Consider the following 21,408-nt stretch of genomic DNA (forward strand, 5'->3'; position numbering starts at 1 on the left):
GTTCTGATGTTGTTCTACTTTATTGTGCCTTGACCTCGATTCTGCATTTGACACCATTGATCGTAACAATAATTCTATAGACGACATCCGTGTTGGGTAAGTCTGGAACTGTGCTTGAATGGTTTGAGTCGTAGCTCCTAAATAGAGCAATTTCCTGTGTCGTCTTCGCTCCACTGATGTGCGAGGTGCCACAGGGCTCTGGTTCTTAGTCCCCCTTTTTTTTATATCCCATTCGGAATCAATATCAGTCATGGTATCGAGGTTTGCGTGCGCTGTTACGCTGACGATACACTCTCTGCTTGTCCTTTACCGATAGCCGTCTGAGCAGCTTAATGGAGTGCTTAACTGGATGACTTGTAACTTTTCTGCGCTGAACTCAGATGAGACAGCATGTTTCATCTTTGCCCCAGTTTCACCCGGCAAAAACATTTACAACCATTCATCAGTCCACAGGCAGAACTTCAGTCTCGTTAAACTGAAGAATGTGACAAAGTGAAGTCAGCTTTGTCTTTCCCCTGACTTAGAAAGGATTTGTCTTTTCATGCTTTGACTACGGCAACGCACAAGCACTCTGCGCAACCTTGTTTAGATAAGTGCTCCACAAATAAATTAATTTTTTGTTATTATTATGACTCCGCTTAAAACTGCCAGCATAATCTCTTATTCAGCAGAGGACGAGGCAGAACTAAACAACTCAACACGGAGCCGTCCGTCTCGAACGAAACTAAAACTTCATCATTGTTTCATTGTTGTTAATAAACGGATAAAAAGGAAGCAGACAGCGCTGGTGACACAGACAGCTGAAGTTTTACTGACACGACACGATAAGTTGTCGAGGCTCGGCCTCGCAGATGTGGCCGAGCACTGAAACTCTGATAAGGCAGCTGTGTTGTCTTTTACAGCTGTGTTAACAGGGACCGCAGCACTTCCACAGAGCCGCCCGGCCGGCGTGTGTTTGCTCGCATCAGCAGTGCACATGTGCAAGTGTTGGTTTTGTGTGTGTACTTGTCTGTGTAAATACAATGTGTGTGTGTGGTGTTGTGTGTCTCCTACCATGAGCAGCTGCAACAGCAGCACCAGCAGAAGCAGCAGCGGTTGGGCCGTTGGGAATTCTGGGTAGTGGTCATGGCCCGCCCCCCTCCGTCCCGCTCAGTGCAGAGGTCTCGCTTCGACCTCCCCCATGGCCAGCTCGCCCCCTCGCTCGGCCGGATCGGACCTGTGTACTGCGAGGACAGAGAGAGAGAGATACTGTCATGTCTCCTGAATTGTTGGAGGAAGAAGTTTTTTTAGTTGCAGCAGGTGGAGCCACTGCATTTCTAACTACTTTATATACTGTTAAGGAGTTTAGTGGTTCCCAACTGGCTTGGACCCCTTCTAAGGAGTCACAGGACAAATCTGGAGGGTCATTAAGAGGGAGTTACTTCACAACTTCATTTTTAGTTTTCTGGACTCGTCAGCTTTTATTAACAATAGATTATTTTCAGGTCTGTCAGGAGCCACAAGCCACATCTAACGGACACGAAGGGTTTAATCTTGACAACATGCAGGACGATGGAGAAGAAGAGAACTGTCAACATATAGAAGTGTTTCTGAGAGGAGAACTTGAGCTGCAGCCACACGGCTGCTGTCAGAGGCTAAAAACGTTCTTCACATGATCACGTTTTGTTTACAGTAATCACACCGAGGGAGCACGGTTAATATGGAATCATGTGTGTGCCATGTTTTTGAAATGCTACACGTAGCATGTTTGAGGATTATCGAGTTTAAGCTGAAGTGAAATGATAAATATTCTCCACTGGCTTTTTTTAATAACTTAAAATTTAGATTTTATGAACTTCTTTCGTCTCTTTCCTGCCAGACAGTCTTTACATCTGATTAGGAAGTGCTGTCTCTTTGAAACAGACGTGCTAATATAACAATTGTAACTGAGACAGGAGGAGGTGGGTGGAGAAAGAGTATGAAGTTATGAGCACTGACTGTGGACAGAGCGTCCAGGTGTGTGAAGTGAAGCCACTATGAAAGTGTCTTAAAGCTGAATTCCTTCTAAGGGCCAGCAGGGGGCAGCTTCACTGGCTGCAAAAATAAAACTGTAGAGTGTCTTACGTATGGGGAGTGATCCTGCTTCTCACTTGTTTCCTCGTGAGTTTAAAGTTCTCGACCTCTAGTTTCAAGTCTTCTTCCACACGCATGATGTTCGTTTTTATAATGATGTAATGCATGGACTGTTTCTCTCCTCAGATGTTTTCAGAAACATATTTGTACAAGGTCACTTCTGGCTCCGAAAAAAAGCAAAAAGGCAAAACGGCCATAATGATTAACATCAATGTGGGTTTACACATGAGCAACGTCTGCTTTGAGGTTTCTACAGGCAGAACATGAACCACCCATCAAATAGGAAATGTTTGCCAATAGAACGATTCAGTTTTGTTGGCAGTCTCTATTCTCTTCTCAAACTGCGATCTGGAAAAGGACGGGATCTCGATGGAAACAAAAGCTGCGGGGTCAGGGGCTTAAAAAAATGTAAACAAATGTAGTGAGGAATGAAAAGTCAAGAGACGGAGAGAGGTAAAAGAAAGAGAGCAAAAGAGGAGCAGAAGATTTACAAATTTAGGAGAGGTTGGAAGAACAGAAGAGAGAAGAGAGAGAGAAGAGAGAGAGCATGAGAATAGAGGAAGTGAAAGAGAGCGGGTATGGAGACAGACTGGGTAATGTGACGCATCATGTGATTGAGCTGTGATCGCCATACACACAGGGAGAGATCGCACAAAGGCGATAACACACTAACACACACAACTTCTACACGTCTACTTCCGGTTGTATGGATTCTATTTAAAGCTCCGTCCACCAGAAAGCAAAGAACACAACACACACTCACACTCAGACTCAGACTCAGACTCCGAGCTCTGGGAAACGTTTGGGGCAGATAAGAGTTAAAGACACAACACACACACACACACACACATGCTGTATGGTCACACAGTAACATGTATGAGCACATGGTGTAACACACACACAGACATGCACACGCACAGAAAGTGCAGTGTGTGTGTGTGTGTGTGTGTGGATATTCCACGTCGATGCTATTCGTTAGATTCGATGCGTCTGTTATTTTACTTTCTCGAAACTGTGAACTAACAGCTCAGCTGACATCAGCCTCCAGCTGTCACTGTCTGTGTCTGTCTGCTGACCTGTGTGTGTGTGTGTGTGTGTGTGTGTGTGTGTCGGTGTGCTGGTTAACAGTGAGTGAATTATGAATAAAAATGCTGCCTGCAGTGACTGAGGTCTCCTGTTGGGACACGAACAACCAGACGCATGTGCCTAAACTATTTAAAGCTGCATATGATCTGCTTCCTGTGCGTGTATGAAGGTTGTCACGCTCAGTTTTGGAGAAGTTTGAAGTTTGTGGGCATGAGGATGCAACAGACGCTGAACAAAGACCTTACGGATGAGAAGCGACGTCACACTGTACTGAAGGTCGGGTTCCCGTACACAGAGAGTACTCTGGTAAACAGTCTGAGTGTCTGCGGCTAGTTCAGACCAAGCAGCACAACCTCTGATTCAGTAAAATGAAGCCAATACCAAAGTGCCACAAACTGCAGTTCCTCTAACGTCCACTTGAGGTGGCTCCAGAAGTGAGTCAGTCTCCATAAGTCCCCATGTTAGACAGCAGAATAAACATGTTTACAGCCTGGTACAAAAAACGTTTTGGTCTCTGTAGCTAATTTCCCCGTTCATGACAACTGTACTGAGGGTGAAATTTATATCAAACTCACCTTTTCACATTATATTAAGGCTTAAAGTTATGCAGGATTGAGAGCGTGGACGCTTTGATTGACAGGTGGGTGTGGTTACAGGTGGCTTGTTTAAGCACCCAGGCGTCATTCAGCCTGCAGGACAGGACAGGAGTACCAACATGGACTCGTGGACTCTGTGAAAGTTTCTTTTTTATGGTCGAGGAAAATACTTTTCAGCCTGCAGTACCGTGGTTGCCACTGGGACAAACTGGCAGCGAGGCTGAAAGTTTCTTGTTAATGTGTGAGCGAGGCAGCCAACTGTGCTGCTGCTGACAGGTTACAGTGGTGTGTGTACTCACTGCCAAAACACACACAATACACACACAACCACCACCACAACTTTCAGGAGCGCACACTGCCTGATGTCACAGTTTACTGCTCAGCCAGAGCAAAGACGGAGGAACACTCCCTTCCTCTCTTTATCACCCGCTCCATCTTTTATAACACGGAGCTATCACGTTTCTGCCTGTGTGGTGTGTGTGTGTTGTGTGTGTGTGTGTGTGTGTGTGAGAGAGAGAGAGAGACGAGGCAAGTCTGTACAAAGGAGGTGTTGGTGAATTCATGTTTTCCAGGGTGATGATGCATACAGCAGAGAAGTTCATCACCAGTTTAGTTAAGACAGAAAACAGAAACAAGAGTACAGACAGAGAGAAGAAAGAAAGACAGAAAGAGAGTACAGAGACAGAAAAAGGACAGAAAGAAAGAAAGAAAGAAAGAAAGAAAGAAAGAATGCAAGAAAGAAAGAAAGAAAGAAAGGAGGGAAGAAAGAAAGCAAGAAAGAGAGTACAGAGACAGAGAAAGAAAGAAAGAAAGAAGAGTAGAGATGGGAAAAGACAGAAAGAAAGAAAGAAAGAAAGAAGAAAGAAAGAAAGAAATTAAGAAGAGTAGAGACAGATGATGAAGAAAGAAAGAAAGAAAGAAAGAAAGAAAGAAGAAAGAAAGAAGAGTAGAGATGGGAAAGAAAGAAAGAAGAAAAAAGAAAGAAAGAAAGAAAGAAGAAGAAAGAGAAGAAAGAAGCTCATGTTTGCCTTTGAGCAGATCTCTCACTTCCTCTTTTTTCCACGTGATTTCAAGTGTGTGTGTGTGGTGTGTGTGTGGTGTGTTGTGTGTGTGTGTGTGTGTGTGCATGTGTTTGGGTCGGAGTGTTAATCTGATTAAGCTAGATGACATTAGAAACCACACACCCACCACACACACACGGTAGTTCACTTCCTTGTCATCTTACGCCGTCTCTGTAATATTTCTTTAACCTTTATTTATACTGTGAGGTTGACGGGGCACACATGCTGTTTTCCCGCAACGCCCTATTACACACACACACACACACACACACCACACACACACACACACACCACACACACACACACAACAGGACTGTAAGAACCTCAGCTGGACTGTTAGAAATAGAAATGCCTTGCTTAAAGGCACAGGCTACCTGCTGACAGTTTGTCAGTCGAGCACTTCGTCACGTTCTCCGTGTGTTTACGGGGAAACGTGAAAAGTTCTGAGCGTCTTTTTAAACAGAATCAGTCGGTCCATTTTCACAGAGCCTCTCTGCATCTCGCCGGTTTGTTCTCATCGACGCTCCGCTCCGGCTGCACAGATGGACTCGCACACCGTGCCAATAATGCAAGATGAAATTCAAATTCAGAGAGACACTGCCGGAGATTTTGGGTGCTGCTGTACAATGACCAACACACACACACACACACACGCACACACACAGAGACACATGCACACATATGTACACACACACACGCTGCACCTGCCAGCGGGTTTAAGTAATTAAATGCTCATTTTAAGATTAATCTGAGAGATTACTGCTGCATAATCTCACCACCTGATCGCCAGCAGCCCTCTGTTAATACGTGTGTGTGTGTGTGTTGTGTGTGTGTGTGACAGAGAGGTGGGGGTCACAATGACAGATCAAGAGACGAGAGATGAGACGAAAGAGAGGAAGATGAAAAAATCGACCGTCTGTTCGAGCTTTCTCTCAAACCGCCAAAATATAAAACATAAAATCAAATAGAATCAAATCAACTGTTGCCATGCATTCAGTGAGCACAGTCATGCTCCCCTGAGGAAGAACCCTGAGTTCTGAGCAGTAGTTCGACCTGCAGACGGAGATATCGCGACATGCGCCACCTGCAGGCAACGACTGCAACAACTCCACCTGCTGCTCTCCTGTGCACGTTTACAGTATGTGTGTGTTTGAGGTTTAATATTTGACATTATGGAGTTTTGTTAACAGTAGCACTTTTTTTGCTGAATGTGGGAAGATACGAGTTCAACTCTTCAACGAGGGTCAGCGAGGACACGCGAGCGAGGACAAGAAGGAACCCGCGCCGGATTCTTTTATTTCCCCAGAAGAAGTGAAGCCGTCAGTGGAGTCTGACTCAGATCTGTCATGAGAGCCGTTTAGTCATCTGCGTTTCGATGTCTTCCTGTTGAACGCTGCACTGCAAACACTTGCAGGCTTTGCATGTTGTTTTGTTTGCTTCGTCTAAAAATCAGGTTTTACCACTCAGCTGAACTGTAAGCTGCTGATTTAAAGCGACGCTGCGTGATGTTGTTCTTTTTTCCTCTGTGTAACTGAACGCGTGATGCTTTACGGCAGTAAGTCACACAACACCAACTTTTGGACAAAGCTTAAGCTGCTTTGAATGTAGCTGCTGTTAGACAGTCAGCTTAGCCAGGGACAGGGTGCCCAGAGCACCGGTTATGCCAGAACAGGAGCCAGGGCAAGCGGGCGATGTAACCGGGCTCAGCAGCATCTATGGACATCACTAATGGCAGTAGGGCTGGGTATCATTTAAAAAATTTCGATACCAATACCAACTGAGTACTTAATTCGATACTTTTTTCCAGCTTGATTCGATATTAATCATGTGTAAAGAAAGCAATCGGTTGCGTAAATGTCACCGGCATCTCGTAATGATAACCAGCCAACTTTGCGTGGCTTGAACCCGCTCCACCGCCATACAAACTATTGGTGGACCAATCACACGGCGCATTGAATCGAAGAACGCTTGTGGTGATTGGCTGCAAGCAAAACCATAGAAACAGTAATTTTTTTCTTGATCTTGGTAAAAAAGAACAGACTGCAGGTATCGTCTGACAGGCGGAGTTTCGATACTACTTGGTACCGGGTTGTTTCGGTCGATACATGAAAAGTATCGAGTACCGATACCCAGCACTAAATGGCAGAGACGAAGAGACTGAAGATGACTTTGACGGAGGAAGCTAAAAAAAAGCAAGAAGACGCCGGACAAGAGTAAATGTGGGACTGACTTTTAGTGGTTGGTGAGAGCTTGGTGAAATAAAAGGCTGAAAGACAGACGCCGAGCTGGGCTGACTGCTGCTGGACTAGTCGGTGATATCAGCTGATACTTGATGTTTTGCTGTTATATGAATACACGTGTACAGCTGTTCACATTTACGAACTGTGGTGTTGCACTATGACACCGGGGATGATAAATCACAAAAATACCAATTTTTACATAATGTTGTGATGGCATGGTAACAATTAATCACAGATACTTCAGCTCACTCTTTTGTTGTAGGACATTTTCAACAAATATGACTCATGCGATGCTACTGGATGGACTTAAGAAATGTAACAACATCCTACACTGCATAACACATCGTCTTACCGTACTACCTTCAGGCGTTATTACCTCACTGGAATAAAAGGTCATATCTAAGGAAGTGCCTGCCGTGTCCTTGCATGTTTTTTTTGTGATTATATGTTGCGGGAACAAACACCTGTCTATCAGAAACACCTGTGTGTCTACCACAGATTTCACGTTAGTCTGAAGTGAGCCAGAGCAACATAAATATATTGATAACTTGATCAATCAGAAACCTCTGAAAACACAAAGTCTTGGTTTGCTCAACCAAAAAGGTTTTCTTCAGGAAAGAGATCAAATGTTCATACCTGAGACGCTGACACCAGATGATATTTGTCATTTTAGCTTGAATAAACTGTAACGAAGGGTCAGTGGGTTATGTTTTGCTGCTCTGACCATCTCAGAGGAAATTTAGAGAGACGAATCAGAGCAAAGCTCACTCTCCTGCTCTGTTTGTTGCTTGTTGCTCAAAACTACGACAGGTAAGTGTTGGGAAAAAGGCTAATCATTATTATTTTTAGATTAATCAATTGAAAATCAATCACAAAGCTCTGAAAACCCAAAGTCTTGGTTTGCCCAACTGAGAGTCCAAAAGCAAATGTTCATCTCTGAGACGCTGGAACTATTTTTACTGAATAAACACACTCAACATCTCCGCCACATTTCAAAAGGCTGTTGTTTTTAATGTTGCTTAATTCTGCTGATCTCCTACGTCCGATGAAAGACTTTGCTTAGCCAACATCTTATGTTCAGTGTTGCGATGAGTGGCTGTTAATGACTTAAATCAATAAATTCCCAGCTGTCGTTCCTCGGGTTCCTGCCTCTGTTTCCCTTCAGTTACACAGTAAATCTACTCAGCTTTGGCTGACCCTTGTTCCAGTGTGTTTCTGTTTGTATCAGTGTGAACCCTGTGTGAACTCAGAGACGTGGAACGTGTGGTTTCTGTTCTTTAGAATTCTGTTTTGTTGTTTGTTGCAGTACAGGTGAATTTTAGTGAGTCACGCCCAGGATCTAAAATGTTTTACGGAGGAGCAGACGTTCTCCGAACTCCTGCCCTGACATGTTAAACGCTGCCAAAGCTTCGCTAATGCACTGTTCAACACAAACTCTGTCTTACTGTCTTACTTCACAAGACACACACACACACACACACAGTGGGTCTATAAATCCAGCCGTGGTGACATATTCAAGGTTTTTCACCAGAGGGCTGCGCCGGCAAACCGTATCAGCTTCCAAAAATTCATCTCCTCTCCTTATATGGACACACACACACACACACACACACACACACAGACTAGATATACACAATTAAGTTACAACTGTTAGCACATGTGCATTTAAAGTTACGGTACACACACAAACACACAATGGCAACAACTTGCACAAGCTGCAACACACCCAGTTCAAGAAGATCTCCATCAACCAAACAACATCAAACACGTGTTCGCAGAAAGGCTACTGTTAAGTTTGAGAGTTTTTTAGCGCTCTGACCATCCTCAAGGGAAATTCTGAGAGGCAAATCTGAGACATGAATCAAGTCTTTTTGTTCTCAGCTCACAGGTTTGATAAAAGCAGCAACACCCAACGTGAACCTGCCGCTTCCTGTAGGTGCACCCATGCAGATTTCAAACAGCAGCAGCTGTGGTTAGTGGTTAGATCATTCCTTCAACACGTTCACCATTCTCTGGCAACAGTTCAACATTTGCATGCCAATACTAGCAGTCTATTGACTACAGATGACCTTAAACAGACAGGTCAGATCATTTTAAAGTGGGGTTATATAAGGGACTCATGCACTGCTGAGGAGAGGGTCGGGTTTGATACAGGTTTTCAGCGTTGGGTCAGCCTTCTTCCTAATTGTAGAACTTCCAGCTGAGGTGTGGGCTGTGTTACGCCACAGACCAACTTTTGGGTCAGAAAGTTGCGAGAGTTTGTGTTCTGCAACTCAGATCTGAGGTGTAATAAAGTTGGGCTCATGCGGAGGAATACGGAAGTTCTGTGGTTAGTGCCAAAGAAAAGAGGCAACACTTAGACATACACATTTCTTCCAAAGTGACTAAAATCCATTTTCATCAGCTCTGCTCCTTTATCAGCATCCCTGTCTCTAGGTAATGCTGTTTACTACTGTCTACATTGGAATCTATAAAACATATCGGCAGAACATGAGCCCAAGAGACCACGTCATATTTAGTGCACAACCTTTGGCTTTCCGACAGCAGGTTACGCAAAAGGTTTAGAAATTTTCATGACATCACCATGGGCTTTTTCATCATTTATAGACCATAAAATTATCAAAAATGGAGAAAATAACTGGCACATTAATTCCTAAGTAAAATAAGCTGCGCTCTGACAATAAGCAAAAAGAAACATTACTGAATGAAGAATGTGACTTTTGTCATTTCTTGCATCTGACTCTGCAGCCTCAGAGGTTGGAGCATCCTCGAAGGGACCAAAACTCCCCACAAGGTGCTGCACCTTTGAGTTTAATGTAATATTGTAATATATTGTATCTATTGTGTAAACACATGATAATTCTCCCTCATTTTTTAGATATAAGTTGTTACTATGCGCTGAGGTAGATCCAAATAAACCATAAACAAGAATCAATGCCTGCCTGGATTTGAAGCTTTTTTGTTGTTTATCAGCCAAAATATGCAGAAAAACCCCCAAGATGTCTACTTTTCAGGAACTGAGAAAACAGCCTTGTCTAAAGCTTGATGACAATGCATTTTCACATTTATCTAAGAGGGTGTTGAAAGAGTTTCATCAGAGAGACAACTGAGAATTTCCTCCGTAACCCGCAGGGAGGGTTGTTAAATCACGCTAATCTGAGTTTGGTTTGGTACACATTCTTCTAAACTACATGTACAGACAGAGAAGGAACTAAACCACAAACCCTGGTACTACCTTGTTCTATCTGTTGAGCAATGAAGTCACAACTTTTAAGTGGCAAAGCAACGAAACTCTGTTTAATAACCGGCACATTAAACTGTCAGCACACACAAACCACTCAACGGCAAAGCTCACCAGAGACGAGGCGATTCAATGGCGGATCGACGATGGACGACTGAATGAAAGAACAAATGGGTCCTTCTTTTTTTCTTAATAGCTACGATGGGTCCATCAATCAACACGACTTCACTCCAGTAAAGGAGGAAGAGAAGCGAAAGCAACAGGAAAGGATGGAGAGAGAGAGAGAGAAAAAGAGAGAGAGGCAGGAAACAGAGTCAGAGGTATTGTGACACATAGGGCTTCTTGGTTTCTTTCTGAAACTTGATGAATCAGACCTGGTGTCTACACACACACACACGCCCACACACACACTAACCCAACCCTATCCGTTATGACTGCGTGGGCCTATTCATGCCATGTTGGCTTACAGAGAAAAGCTCCTAAAACCGGCATTTACATTCTTTCTTCCTCTAAACTTCGACACCTCGAGTCCAGTCTAGGCATGTCAACGACACTCTCTTTCACAACGGCGCCAAACTTTACAAATCTGACTGTGAATTCCTGAAGCTACACACATATGCTCCAGGCATCCATGCATCAGACAAGAACGTCTCTCCACATTCTTTGGTAGCTGTTTGCAGAGAGCAACGTTGCATACTTTAGTGTACTTTTTTTGTCTGGGTCTGGTTGTCATGGTTTGGGTCCCTTAGTTCCAAAGACACTCATCTTAATGCTGCATCATACAGTAATAACTTGGACAGAAATTTAGGGGAAGTCCCTTTCCTGTTTCAAAATGACACATGCACAAAGTCAAGTTCATAACGACATGATTTACCCAGTTTGGCGTGAAGAACTCGTGTGGCCTTGCACAAAGTCTGGACCTCAACCTCATCCAATGCCAACGGGATGAACTGGAGCCAGACCTTATCACCCAACTTCAGTGTTGGACCTCACTTAAAGCTCTTGTGGCTGAATGGGAGCAAACCCATGCAGCAAAGTTCCAGAAACAAGAAGAGCAGCAGATTAATGCCAATAGCTCAGACCCATCAGGTATGGGTCAGCGTTTCCTGAAGCCTTTGCCTGAAAATGATGCCTCCAATAACCTGGTGGTGGTTGTTGTGGTGGCATTGATTCACTAACTATACAGAAACAGACAATGTCCTTAATCAGTCAAATTTATTTAAATGGTGTAGAGATGTTCAAATAAAATGAACTTTTGGAGAAATGCAACCTGAAGTCATGCTGCCACTAGATGCCAATCTTGCAATCAGACCAGTCAAACACCTCCAACATAAACCTTAAATATCACTGATACTGGACGTTATCTAGATGGAGTTCATGCACCACCTTAAAAAAGATCACTTCAATGAACCTCGCTCGACCAAGTCGCCATCAAACAACCGGCCCCGTTGGACACAGTGTACACTCATAACCAGCATGTGTGTAGTTCCAGGGAAACATTTAAATGAAGGATAGTAGGAAAGTAAAGATGAGAGCGTAACAGGCGAGTGTAATGGAAAAGAGAGAGGGAAGGAATTTGGGGGGAGTGTGGGAGGAAGAAGTAGAGAAAGAGAGGGAAAGTGGGTAAGAGGCAGAGATAATGAGACGAGGGAAAAAGAGTGGAGGGAATGGGAGAAATGGGGGAGAGTGAGATAAGAAAAGAAGTGGGGGAGAAACTGAGAGGAAAAAAGCGCGAGGGAAAGATAGAAGGCAAACAGAGGGAGAGAGAGAAATGACAGGCAGATATGAGGGAGACAAGCTGACAGCGGTTATATATAGTCAACTGTGGCAGTGACATGTGGAAATTAAATGACAGTTTAATTTAGGAGAATGAACAAGAGGAGGAGAAGAACAGTGAAATGACAAGTACAGTATAGTCCAGTAGATTTTTAGATTGATACCAATATCAACATTTGAAAGCTACAAATATATGTTTGAACTAATTAAGTAAATCAAAGTTAAAGAGATTGTATTTCTTATTGGTCCGGTCCACAGAGGGTTCAGCTAAACCAGGGACACTGTGCTGTTCTCAAACTGCATTGTTGTCTTGTGTATTCGTGTTCTTGTGGACACTTGAAATATCATCAGTCATGACCCAACTGCTGCTTCAAGTACTGTTCAAGGTTTGCCAAATGTCCATGATGCATTAACCAATGGCAACGGTGGAAGATATGAGCGAGACTCGTGACAGTTACTGCTCACGTTCTGTCAGCATTACGCTTTGAGATTATTTTTTTTCAAGACATGCCTTCCAGCTCGATGTGTAGATTCCCACCTACACAATATTGTTGGTGTATTCTGTACTGAGATCAGCTCATCTTCATCAACCTGTTCCTTTGCTAGATGTTGCAATTACCTTTCCCAGACACTGAAACAAATAAATTCAAAGAGAAATAAAGAGATGGAACAGAGGAAAAGACAAGTGAAGAGAGGAAGAGGTGCGATTGGTTTACCAGTACGTCCGTCATGTTGTGAGGGCGGGCAGTCGGTTAGTGTGCGAGTCGTCAGCGATGTTAGCAGGCCGGACACATGCATGTCATCCCCCCTTCTGCCTCGGACCTCTCCTTTATAAATACACACACACACACACACACACAGGAATGCACAAACGTACAAACATGCGTTCACACAAATATGCCACACAGAAGCACAGTACAAACGCATCACATGAACATACACAGTCATACATGAGTGTGTGTTTGTGAAATCCCACAAGAACATGCAGTCAAGGACCGAAACCACAATTTACATGTAGACATAAAAGCACCGACAAAATGTAGGTATGCACATTTATCCACAAAAACATGGGTGTGCACAGGTAACAGCACGCACACACACACACACACACACACACACACAAGGAGAGAAAAAAAGGCCATAGTGAGTGTTGGTACCAATCATCAACTTTATTGTCACTTTAAGGATCTTCCATCAGTGATGGATCATCCGTCATCAAACATCGTGAACTAAATGAAACAAATGAATTCTGTCACTGACTCAGGTGTCTCCCTTTAATGTGAAGAACCATTGGATCAGCAACAGTCGTCACGCTGACTTTACTGGGCGGCGCAGGTGAGTGATCCACATTAAATACAGATTCTTCATCACTGTCATTGCGAAATTCAGTGTTTCGAATTCATTAACTCGCTGCTGGCTGCTCACTCGTGTTACATTATACAAAAATGATTTCATGCAGTTAGGCAGACAGGAAAAGAAGGGATCTGTATTGGATCAGTACTCTGGATTGGAGGTACCAGTTTTAGGAGAAATGGGACATTTTCGGTGCATTCATAACATAAACAGATAAAACCAAGGCTGCAAAACCACAGAATACTGGACCAAACCATGGCGAAATGCTCAGTGAATACTGGACCATACCAGGGCTAAAACACCACCAAATAATAAACTGAACCAGGTCTAAAGGACCAAACCAGGAGTAAAATCTCAGTCAACACTGGACCAATCCAGGGCTTTAAAACCAGTTCATACTAGATCAAACAAAGGCATAAACACCACCAAATACTAGACTAAACCAAGACTTTAACACTTGTTCCTACTGGACTTAATCAGGAGTAAACCCCAATGAATACTGGACCAAAATGGGGCTTAGACACCAGTTCATCATGGGCCAAACCAGTAGTAAAACTCCAGTGAATGCAGGTCTAATCCTAGACTTTCACAACAGTTCACTGTGGACCAAACCACCAGGCCTAAAACACCACCAAATATTGGACTAAAACCAGGTCTAAGCAAGGACCAATCCAACGTGTTGACAACACTAGTAAACCTTTGACTATCCCAGGGTTAGCTAATCAGCGTATATTGAACCATACCAGGCTGAACAACTACAGAAAATACAGTTCAAACCCCAAATCAAACAAGTCAAGTTCCAGATGTTGACATAAGAAAACAATGCGTGTTGAAAAACTTTAAGAGTTGTGAGCTTCTTGCAATGTGGCTGCCCTTCGGACGTTCACCTCTAGAGCTCATTTTTCTTTGAAATCCTTCTGAAGTGAGTAACTTCAATTCCAAATAGAAACCATGAGACAGAGATTAGTGGCAATTAGTTTCAATAAGGAAAGCTAATGACGCTAAGAAGTCATATTGGATAAACAGAAGAGACTAATTTAGGCACTCTGGCCTCTAACCTGACAAGTGTGGCAGTCAAACAAGACTTCATAGACAGAGATTCACTGTTTGTTCAAATTTCACATTAATGTCTCATAAACAAAGTGTGACTCGGCTCATTCAAATATCTTTTAACTTGTGGGTATTTTCACCACTGTGAGTGGCCTCATACATTTCCTGTATTGCTCAGATTTGCCCATAAAGGACGTCACTACTACAGTTTTTGTTTCTTTTGCATTTATTGGAAGTTGATAGTGAAGAGACATACAGGAAACCAGGGATAAAGAGGTGAGACATACAAAAAAGTCCCCAAATTTTGTTACTTTTTGGCTGACGAGCATGCCGTTGCGGCTGATCTTATCGGCCAGGCTGATGTATTTGTTGTATTTTCAGATCCGATTTAGGCCAGGTTGAAAAATGAATCTGATATGTGTAACTGCATATGTAATCCAAATACAAACAAACCTGCCAGGATTTACAGCCAGACAACACGTGACATCAAAATAACTGACGATCAGTTTTCAGCGTTTTACGGTCATATTTCAAGCATCAGTACCTGTTTCCATGAACTTAGAAGAGTTTGCGTTCTTCTAAAAAAAGTTAATGCTCTTAATGGTAGATGGAAACATTTATGATAAGTAGAATAAGTACTGATGTAGCGAACATTTAAATCACATGACTGTTCAGCTGTTTCCGCTCCGACAGTCTCCTCTCTATAATCCATCCGTGATGTCTGATTACATCCTGTACATCCCGGCGCGCTTTCTTGTCGCGGCCTCTTCTTCTGAGAATTGGCGCCGGCTACTGCTCGCTTCATGTACCAACTCCTAATATTCAGATAACGTTAGTGGATGGGTACAAGCATTTATTTGTATTTTATTTTGCCAAATTACTCCAACTTCAGTTACATAGACCAGATAATCAATAATAATGACACTTCCTGCAGCTTTAATTGCACTGTTTGGTTTGTTGAATATTCTACAGAACAAACAGCACATCACTTGTAACTCCAGTTTTGGTGACTTTTTGTTGAGCTCATACTATTCCAAGAATGACATGGTCCTCTACGGGCTGAGAAAACTCTCTGACCGCTTCATGTGATTCTTTCAAAATCCCAGTGGAACCTCAAAAATGTGTGGCGGTCAAAACTAAAAATAAGGCAGGTTTTTTTTAGGTTCCTGCATTTGATCTGACATCAGTGATGGAAATGCTGGTTTGGATTTTTATGGGCTTAAAACATCAAAGAGTGACCAGGAAAACCACCAGACACTTGTAGCACAAGTTGACAATGACATACACTTGTGAGAACAGCAACCACATGCATAACACACACACACACATTTCAATACAGTAAAAAAAAAAAAAGAGAGAGAAACAATAAGAGGCTGAAAGAAAGAACAAAGGGGGAAACAAATCGCGAGAGAGGCGCAGGAAGGGAAGACGATGACCAACTTAAAAAAAAGAGGAAGCAAGGAACAGACACAATGAAGAAAGACAGGAAGAGGAAGTGTGTTCTGGCAACAAGAAGTAGGAAAGAAAACTTCTCGACTTCTGATGGGTAGAAGTCAGTATCATAGAGGTGGTATGTTTCTTAATCTCGGGGTCAGGACCCAAAATTAGCCACAGAGTTCCTTTTTCTGAAAGCTGATACTGTTGATAAGGGTTTCCATGGCGATGCGGTATACATGGGCTGCTTTGGGTTAAAAAGAATGAAATAAAGGACAGATCATATAGAGGAGGAATGTGCACGCTCGTGATTTCTGAGGGCGCTTTCACACCAAGTGTGTTTGATTAAACTTTTCCTCTTTCAGCTCGGAGTGAGTCACGTGAACGAGAGCATCCACAAACAAATCTCACTTCTCTTTCGAGAGTTGTTGTTTTTTTTTTAGGTGTAATTCAAAGCGGCTACAGGAAAGAACCCCCAAACACGAGGATAGAAAAGGAGCTGGATGTTGACATCCGATAGACAGCAGCTCCACATGCTCGGACACACCACGTAGAAAACGGGGAAGCAATGCAAAGACTTTCAAAATAAAGTGACACGTCTGATAACTCCTTCCACCTTTTGATGTTGAAAGCACCTTCCTGTGCAATACCTCCACCTGAGGCCATCGAGTATGATTCACCAGAAGGAATTTACTACACAACGAGTTGTAAAACACAGTCTCTGTTCAAATTAAGCGTACATTAACACAACCGCACATTCATTTCTGCTTTTTTGTGTCTCTTCCTCTTAAGAGCGCCTCACCAGAGGCCACACCTTATATGGTCATAGATAGGAATTATATAAGAATCCTACAAGTCCCAACAGGATTTTTAAAGTTGTAGTTTATACTCAGCGTGTGCTACACGAGAGAATGTATACAATAAGACTATACTGCTGGACTGCTGTAGGAGTAGCATGTAGGAGCTTCATAGTGTCAGTTTATACATAAACACACCATCAAGTACAGCAAGGTCAAGATAAACTCAAACCACAAAGACAGTCAAGGTAAAGCACCTTTACTTTACCTACACTGTCTTCAGCTGGAGCTTTTTTAATGTGTTGAACATTTTAGGTTGAAGGGTTGAATCTCTTTGGAGAACAGGAGTTTGGGGTCCCACGTTAAAAATGTATGCACTCGTAGTCCTGTGAGGAACAGCGATTACTGACACCTTTTCTGTAAAAAGTGATATGATGGATTGCTACAACATGAAGACCTCAGTTATATTCTAGATTTTCAGCTGTTAGATCTTCATTGCGAGGGTTGCAACCTTGCACAATGATTTTTGAAAATGTTTTTATGTCCGACTTGAAATTCAAATAATATATAGATATCAATATTACGGCACTTGTTTTTGTCAATCAGCCAAATCGGTCAACAGTAGCTGATGCATTCAACTGCGCATGCGCAATACCGGTCAGACGCACCATGTGTGGAAATGGCGGCGGCTAAAGACAAATCTATGAACTGAAGCGCAAGCGAGCAATTCAATTTTTTGCGGAGTTAAGCTGGGTGCCGTTGGAGGATGCAGACAAAAAACCTTTGCACACTTTGCCATATGCTCGAGAGCAAGACGGATAAAACAAGACTGTTTCTTAAAGGCATGCTAAGTTTCCGAAAAACGTCAGTACCGTAACAAGAGTCGATAGCATCTTCCTCGCATGGCAGCTAAAAGTTGCTGGTGTTATTTGTTAACCACCAAAGTACCAAAGAACATGCAAGTTGCAGCAGGCCCCTGACCTAGGTTTTAGTGCCGCAACAATCTCTGGCCTCGTGCTACCTTTCCAAATCCCAATCAGTACTGGAGCATTCCAGTATGAGGAAATCAATACCTTCACTCATCCTGAGAACAAATGCAAACAAAAGGAGGGAAAATCTCAAAACTCCAATCCCTAATGTCAACCAACCAGAGATCAACGCAAGGAAAATGTTTATTGATGAGAATTTGTTTCAAAAAGATGACAAATCTCAGTCTGTTGGTATTTAAATACATATTAACATGACAGACAAACCTCCCAGCTGACTCTGTGGTGACACAGGTAATAAAGGCTGCAATCAAACCATAATTCATTCATCTCGAATGACTCAACGTTACCTGATGTTACCAGCTAGTGTTGCACAAAGCCGAACACTTGCTTAATGATTGGTGAAAACTGAAGCATTGGAGCAGAGTCAGTCCTGCATGCAGGATTCCTTTGCAGGTCACTGGGGTTAGCATCAGGAGCTACGTCGCAAGCTAGCAAATTGCTATCCCCCAAGTTGGCAAACTCACCAGCTAAGAAGGCAACATCTATAAAAATCTGTACCACGCTGAGGTTAGCACCCAGCACCAGAAGCTACCTCGCGTGCTGGGAAATTGCTGTCTCGCAAGCTAGCAAACTGACTAGCACCAAAAGCTACCTCTCATGCTAGATAATTGCTATGTCACACGCTAGTAAACTCACTAGCTAAGAAGGCAACATCTATAAAAAAGTTAAAGTTTAAAGTCGATCCACCAGGATGAGTTGGGCAGAATGTGAGACCGACTCAGGCACTTCTGATGAACTTTGAGAGTGTCTCTAATTCTCCCTGGCCAAGCGTCGATAAATAACACAGCATAAGACATCAGAGGCTCCTGAACACTTTCTTCCTTCCTGACCTCACCATTGACCTTTGACTTCAGCAATCTCTCCACAACAACTAGCACCAAAAGCTACCTCTCATGCTAAAAAAACAGCTATCTCGTAAGCTAACAAACTCACTAGCTAAGAAGGCAACATCTATTAAAATCTGTACTGCATTGAGGTTAGCGCCCAACACCAGAAGCTACCTCTCATGCTAGATAATTGCTATCTAAAGTAAAACAAACTGTGAAAAAACAAAACAAGAACTTGTTGCGGATTTATCGCGTTAACGCAAAACTAAAAACTAAAATCAAACTACAGTGGTCCCTCGTTTATCGCGGGGGATACGTTCTAAAAATAACCCGCAATAAACAAAATCCGCGAAGTGAGTTTTACAATTATTATACATGTTTTAAGGCCGTAAAACCCCTAACCACACACTTGTGAAAAGTGAACCGCGTTATAGAGAGGGACGACTGTAAAGCTAAATTTGACACCTAAATTTAACAGCCAAAAGCTAGTTCTCCATTTCGGATCCGCGATGCGACTCAGGCGTAAGCGCAGTTTGCTATTTGACGGAAATTGACGCGTAAAGTAAAACAAACTGTAAGGAAAAACAAACAAGAACTTCTTGCGGATTTATCACGTTAACGCAAAACTAAAACTAAAATCAAACTAAAGCTACATTTGACACCTCTATGGTGTTCTCACCTGTAGACCTGTACAGGTGAGAACAGCAAACACTAAACGCTGTTTAGCAAGCTAGCTAAACATCCAAAAGCTAGTTTTCCCTCCATTTTCGGATCCGCGATGCGACTCAGGCGTAAGCGCAGTTTGCTATTTGACGGAAATTGGCACGTAAAGTAAAACAAACTGTAAAGAAAAAAAACAAGAACTTGTTGCGGATTTATCGCGTTAACGCAAAACTAAAAAGTAAAATCAAACTAAAGCTAAATTTGACACCTGTACAGGTGAGAACACCAAACACTAAACGCTGTTTAGCGAACTAGCTAAACAGCCAAAAGCTAGTTTTCCCTCCATTTTCGGATCCGCGATGCGACTCAGGCGTAAGCGCAGTTTGCTATTTGAAGTAAAACAAACTGTAAAAAACAAAAGCAAGAACTTGTTGCGGATTTACCACGTTAACGCAAAACTAAAATCAAACTAAAGCTAAATTTGACACCTGTACAGGTGAGAACACCAAACGCTAAACAGCCAAAAGCTAGTTTTCCCTCCATTTTCGGATCCGCGATGCGACTCAGGCGTAAGCGCAGTTTGCTATTTGACGGAAATTGGCGTGTAAAGTAAAACAAACTTGAACTTGTTGCGGATTTATCGCGTTAACGCAAACTAAAACTAAAAATTGACACCTGTATGGCTCTACCTGTGTTCTCACCTGTGTAGTTTTCCACCTTTTTCAGGTGAGAAACTTTAAATGAAGACACACAGGAAAGTGAGCAAACAGAAAAGGAAGTAAGACCCTCCTTCTTTTTCGTCTCTGGTGTCATTAAGAAGAAAAGCGTTTACAGAAAAGAGACTCGACTACTTCTGTTCTTCAAGGAAGGAAACAAGGAGGCGAGAAAGGAAAGAAGGAGAGGAAGGAGGAGAGAGAGGGAGGAGGAGGAGGAGGAGGAGGAGGGGTGGGTGGGGGATCACGGAGACCGACCTTTTCCTCAACACACCGCGGAGCGAGGAAAAGCCCCGCCGCTGACTGGAGACCAGGAGGGGGGGACCGGCAGCCCTGTCCTCCCCTCCCCGCGGTCAGACCCGCTTCAGCGGCCGATCAGATACTCACAATCTTGGCATTAATAAGGTCCGGAGGGCGGTATCCGCTGCGCTTTCGGAGGCACATCCGTGTGGCTTTCTCTCTCTCTCTCTCTTCCTTCCTCTGCCGCTCCGCACCGGGGAGGAGGAGGAGGAGGTGGAGGAGGAGGAGGAGGGGGGGTGGATTTTTTTTTTTTTTTTTTTTTTTTTTGTATTTCTTTTTCTAAATATCCTGCAGCCGCCGCCGCCGCCGCCGCTGTATCGGAACAAGAAGAAGGAGAAGAAGGAGTCCGCCTCCTCCCCCCTTCTGCTGCTCTCCTCCTGCTCGGTTTTTTCCCAGAGAGAGAGAGAAAGTGTGTGTGTGTGTGTGTGTGTGTGTGTGTGTGTGTGTGAGTGAGAGAGAGAGAGAGATCACAGAAAGCTGCACAGCGCATGCGCCTGTTCACACGTCCATCCAAGCAGCAGACCCGGAGAGTTCTCTATAATAAAACTTTACACTTTTATTTGTCGGGACATGTTATTGCACGCCATAAAATATCGTTTAAAGTGATAATTCATGCAGTTTGAATGACATACATGTCTTCATAACTCATCCAACAACACATATAAGCTACTTTTTACGTGTTTTAACACATGTTTGCACACATAATGAAAGATGTAAGTACATTACATGTGCATTAAAAGACATATGTGTCATTTTATGCAGAAACATTTTAAAATACAGGCTACAGATTCATGGTGTTGTGATGCACATGTGCATATGTATAACTCATGCCGGCGTACATCACGATAAACTTTACAGTTTTATTAAATTTGAAGGAAATCATCATTTTTATTTTGTGATCTGACTCTAAATCAGTTCCACGTGTATGAATTCCTCCATAGTTTGTAGAAATTAGATGCTGCATCGACGTCCACACACACGTGACCACAAGTTTTCAACAATACACTGCTTTTGCATACAGATCAGCGTTACATATTTCTGGGCACATGTTCACAAAAAACACCAGGCCTCCTCTTCTGTTGATATTTAAGATTTCAGTGTCTGGCTCAC

The 21,408-nt window shown here is 43.0% G+C and overlaps 1 protein-coding gene across 6 annotated transcripts in view; it reads right to left on the reverse strand.

The window, feature by feature from the left end:
- Positions 1 to 20,545, reverse strand: part of rgs19 (regulator of G protein signaling 19) — a 41,111-nt gene extending 20,566 nt beyond the window's left edge. Inside the window, exons 1-2 of one of the 6 annotated variants that reach the window (XM_019260173.2) lie at positions 20,386 to 20,519; positions 12,829 to 12,939 (exon numbers count right to left, since the gene is read on the reverse strand). In XM_019260173.2, the coding sequence (XP_019115718.1) occupies positions 12,829 to 12,843 (15 nt within the window). In that variant the 5' untranslated portion in view covers positions 12,844 to 12,939; positions 20,386 to 20,519. Of the gene's footprint in view, positions 1 to 10,450; positions 10,647 to 12,654; positions 12,744 to 12,828; positions 12,940 to 20,256 lie in introns of those variants that run through there. The other 5 variants (XM_019260174.2, XM_027288402.1, XM_019260171.2 and 2 more) reach the window with 5 other exon arrangements.
- Positions 20,546 to 21,408: the final 863 nt, after the last annotated feature.

Source organism: Larimichthys crocea, chromosome XV, assembly GCF_000972845.2.
Source record: "Larimichthys crocea isolate SSNF chromosome XV, L_crocea_2.0, whole genome shotgun sequence".
In the NCBI taxonomy this organism is placed as follows: domain Eukaryota; kingdom Metazoa; phylum Chordata; class Actinopteri; family Sciaenidae; genus Larimichthys; species Larimichthys crocea.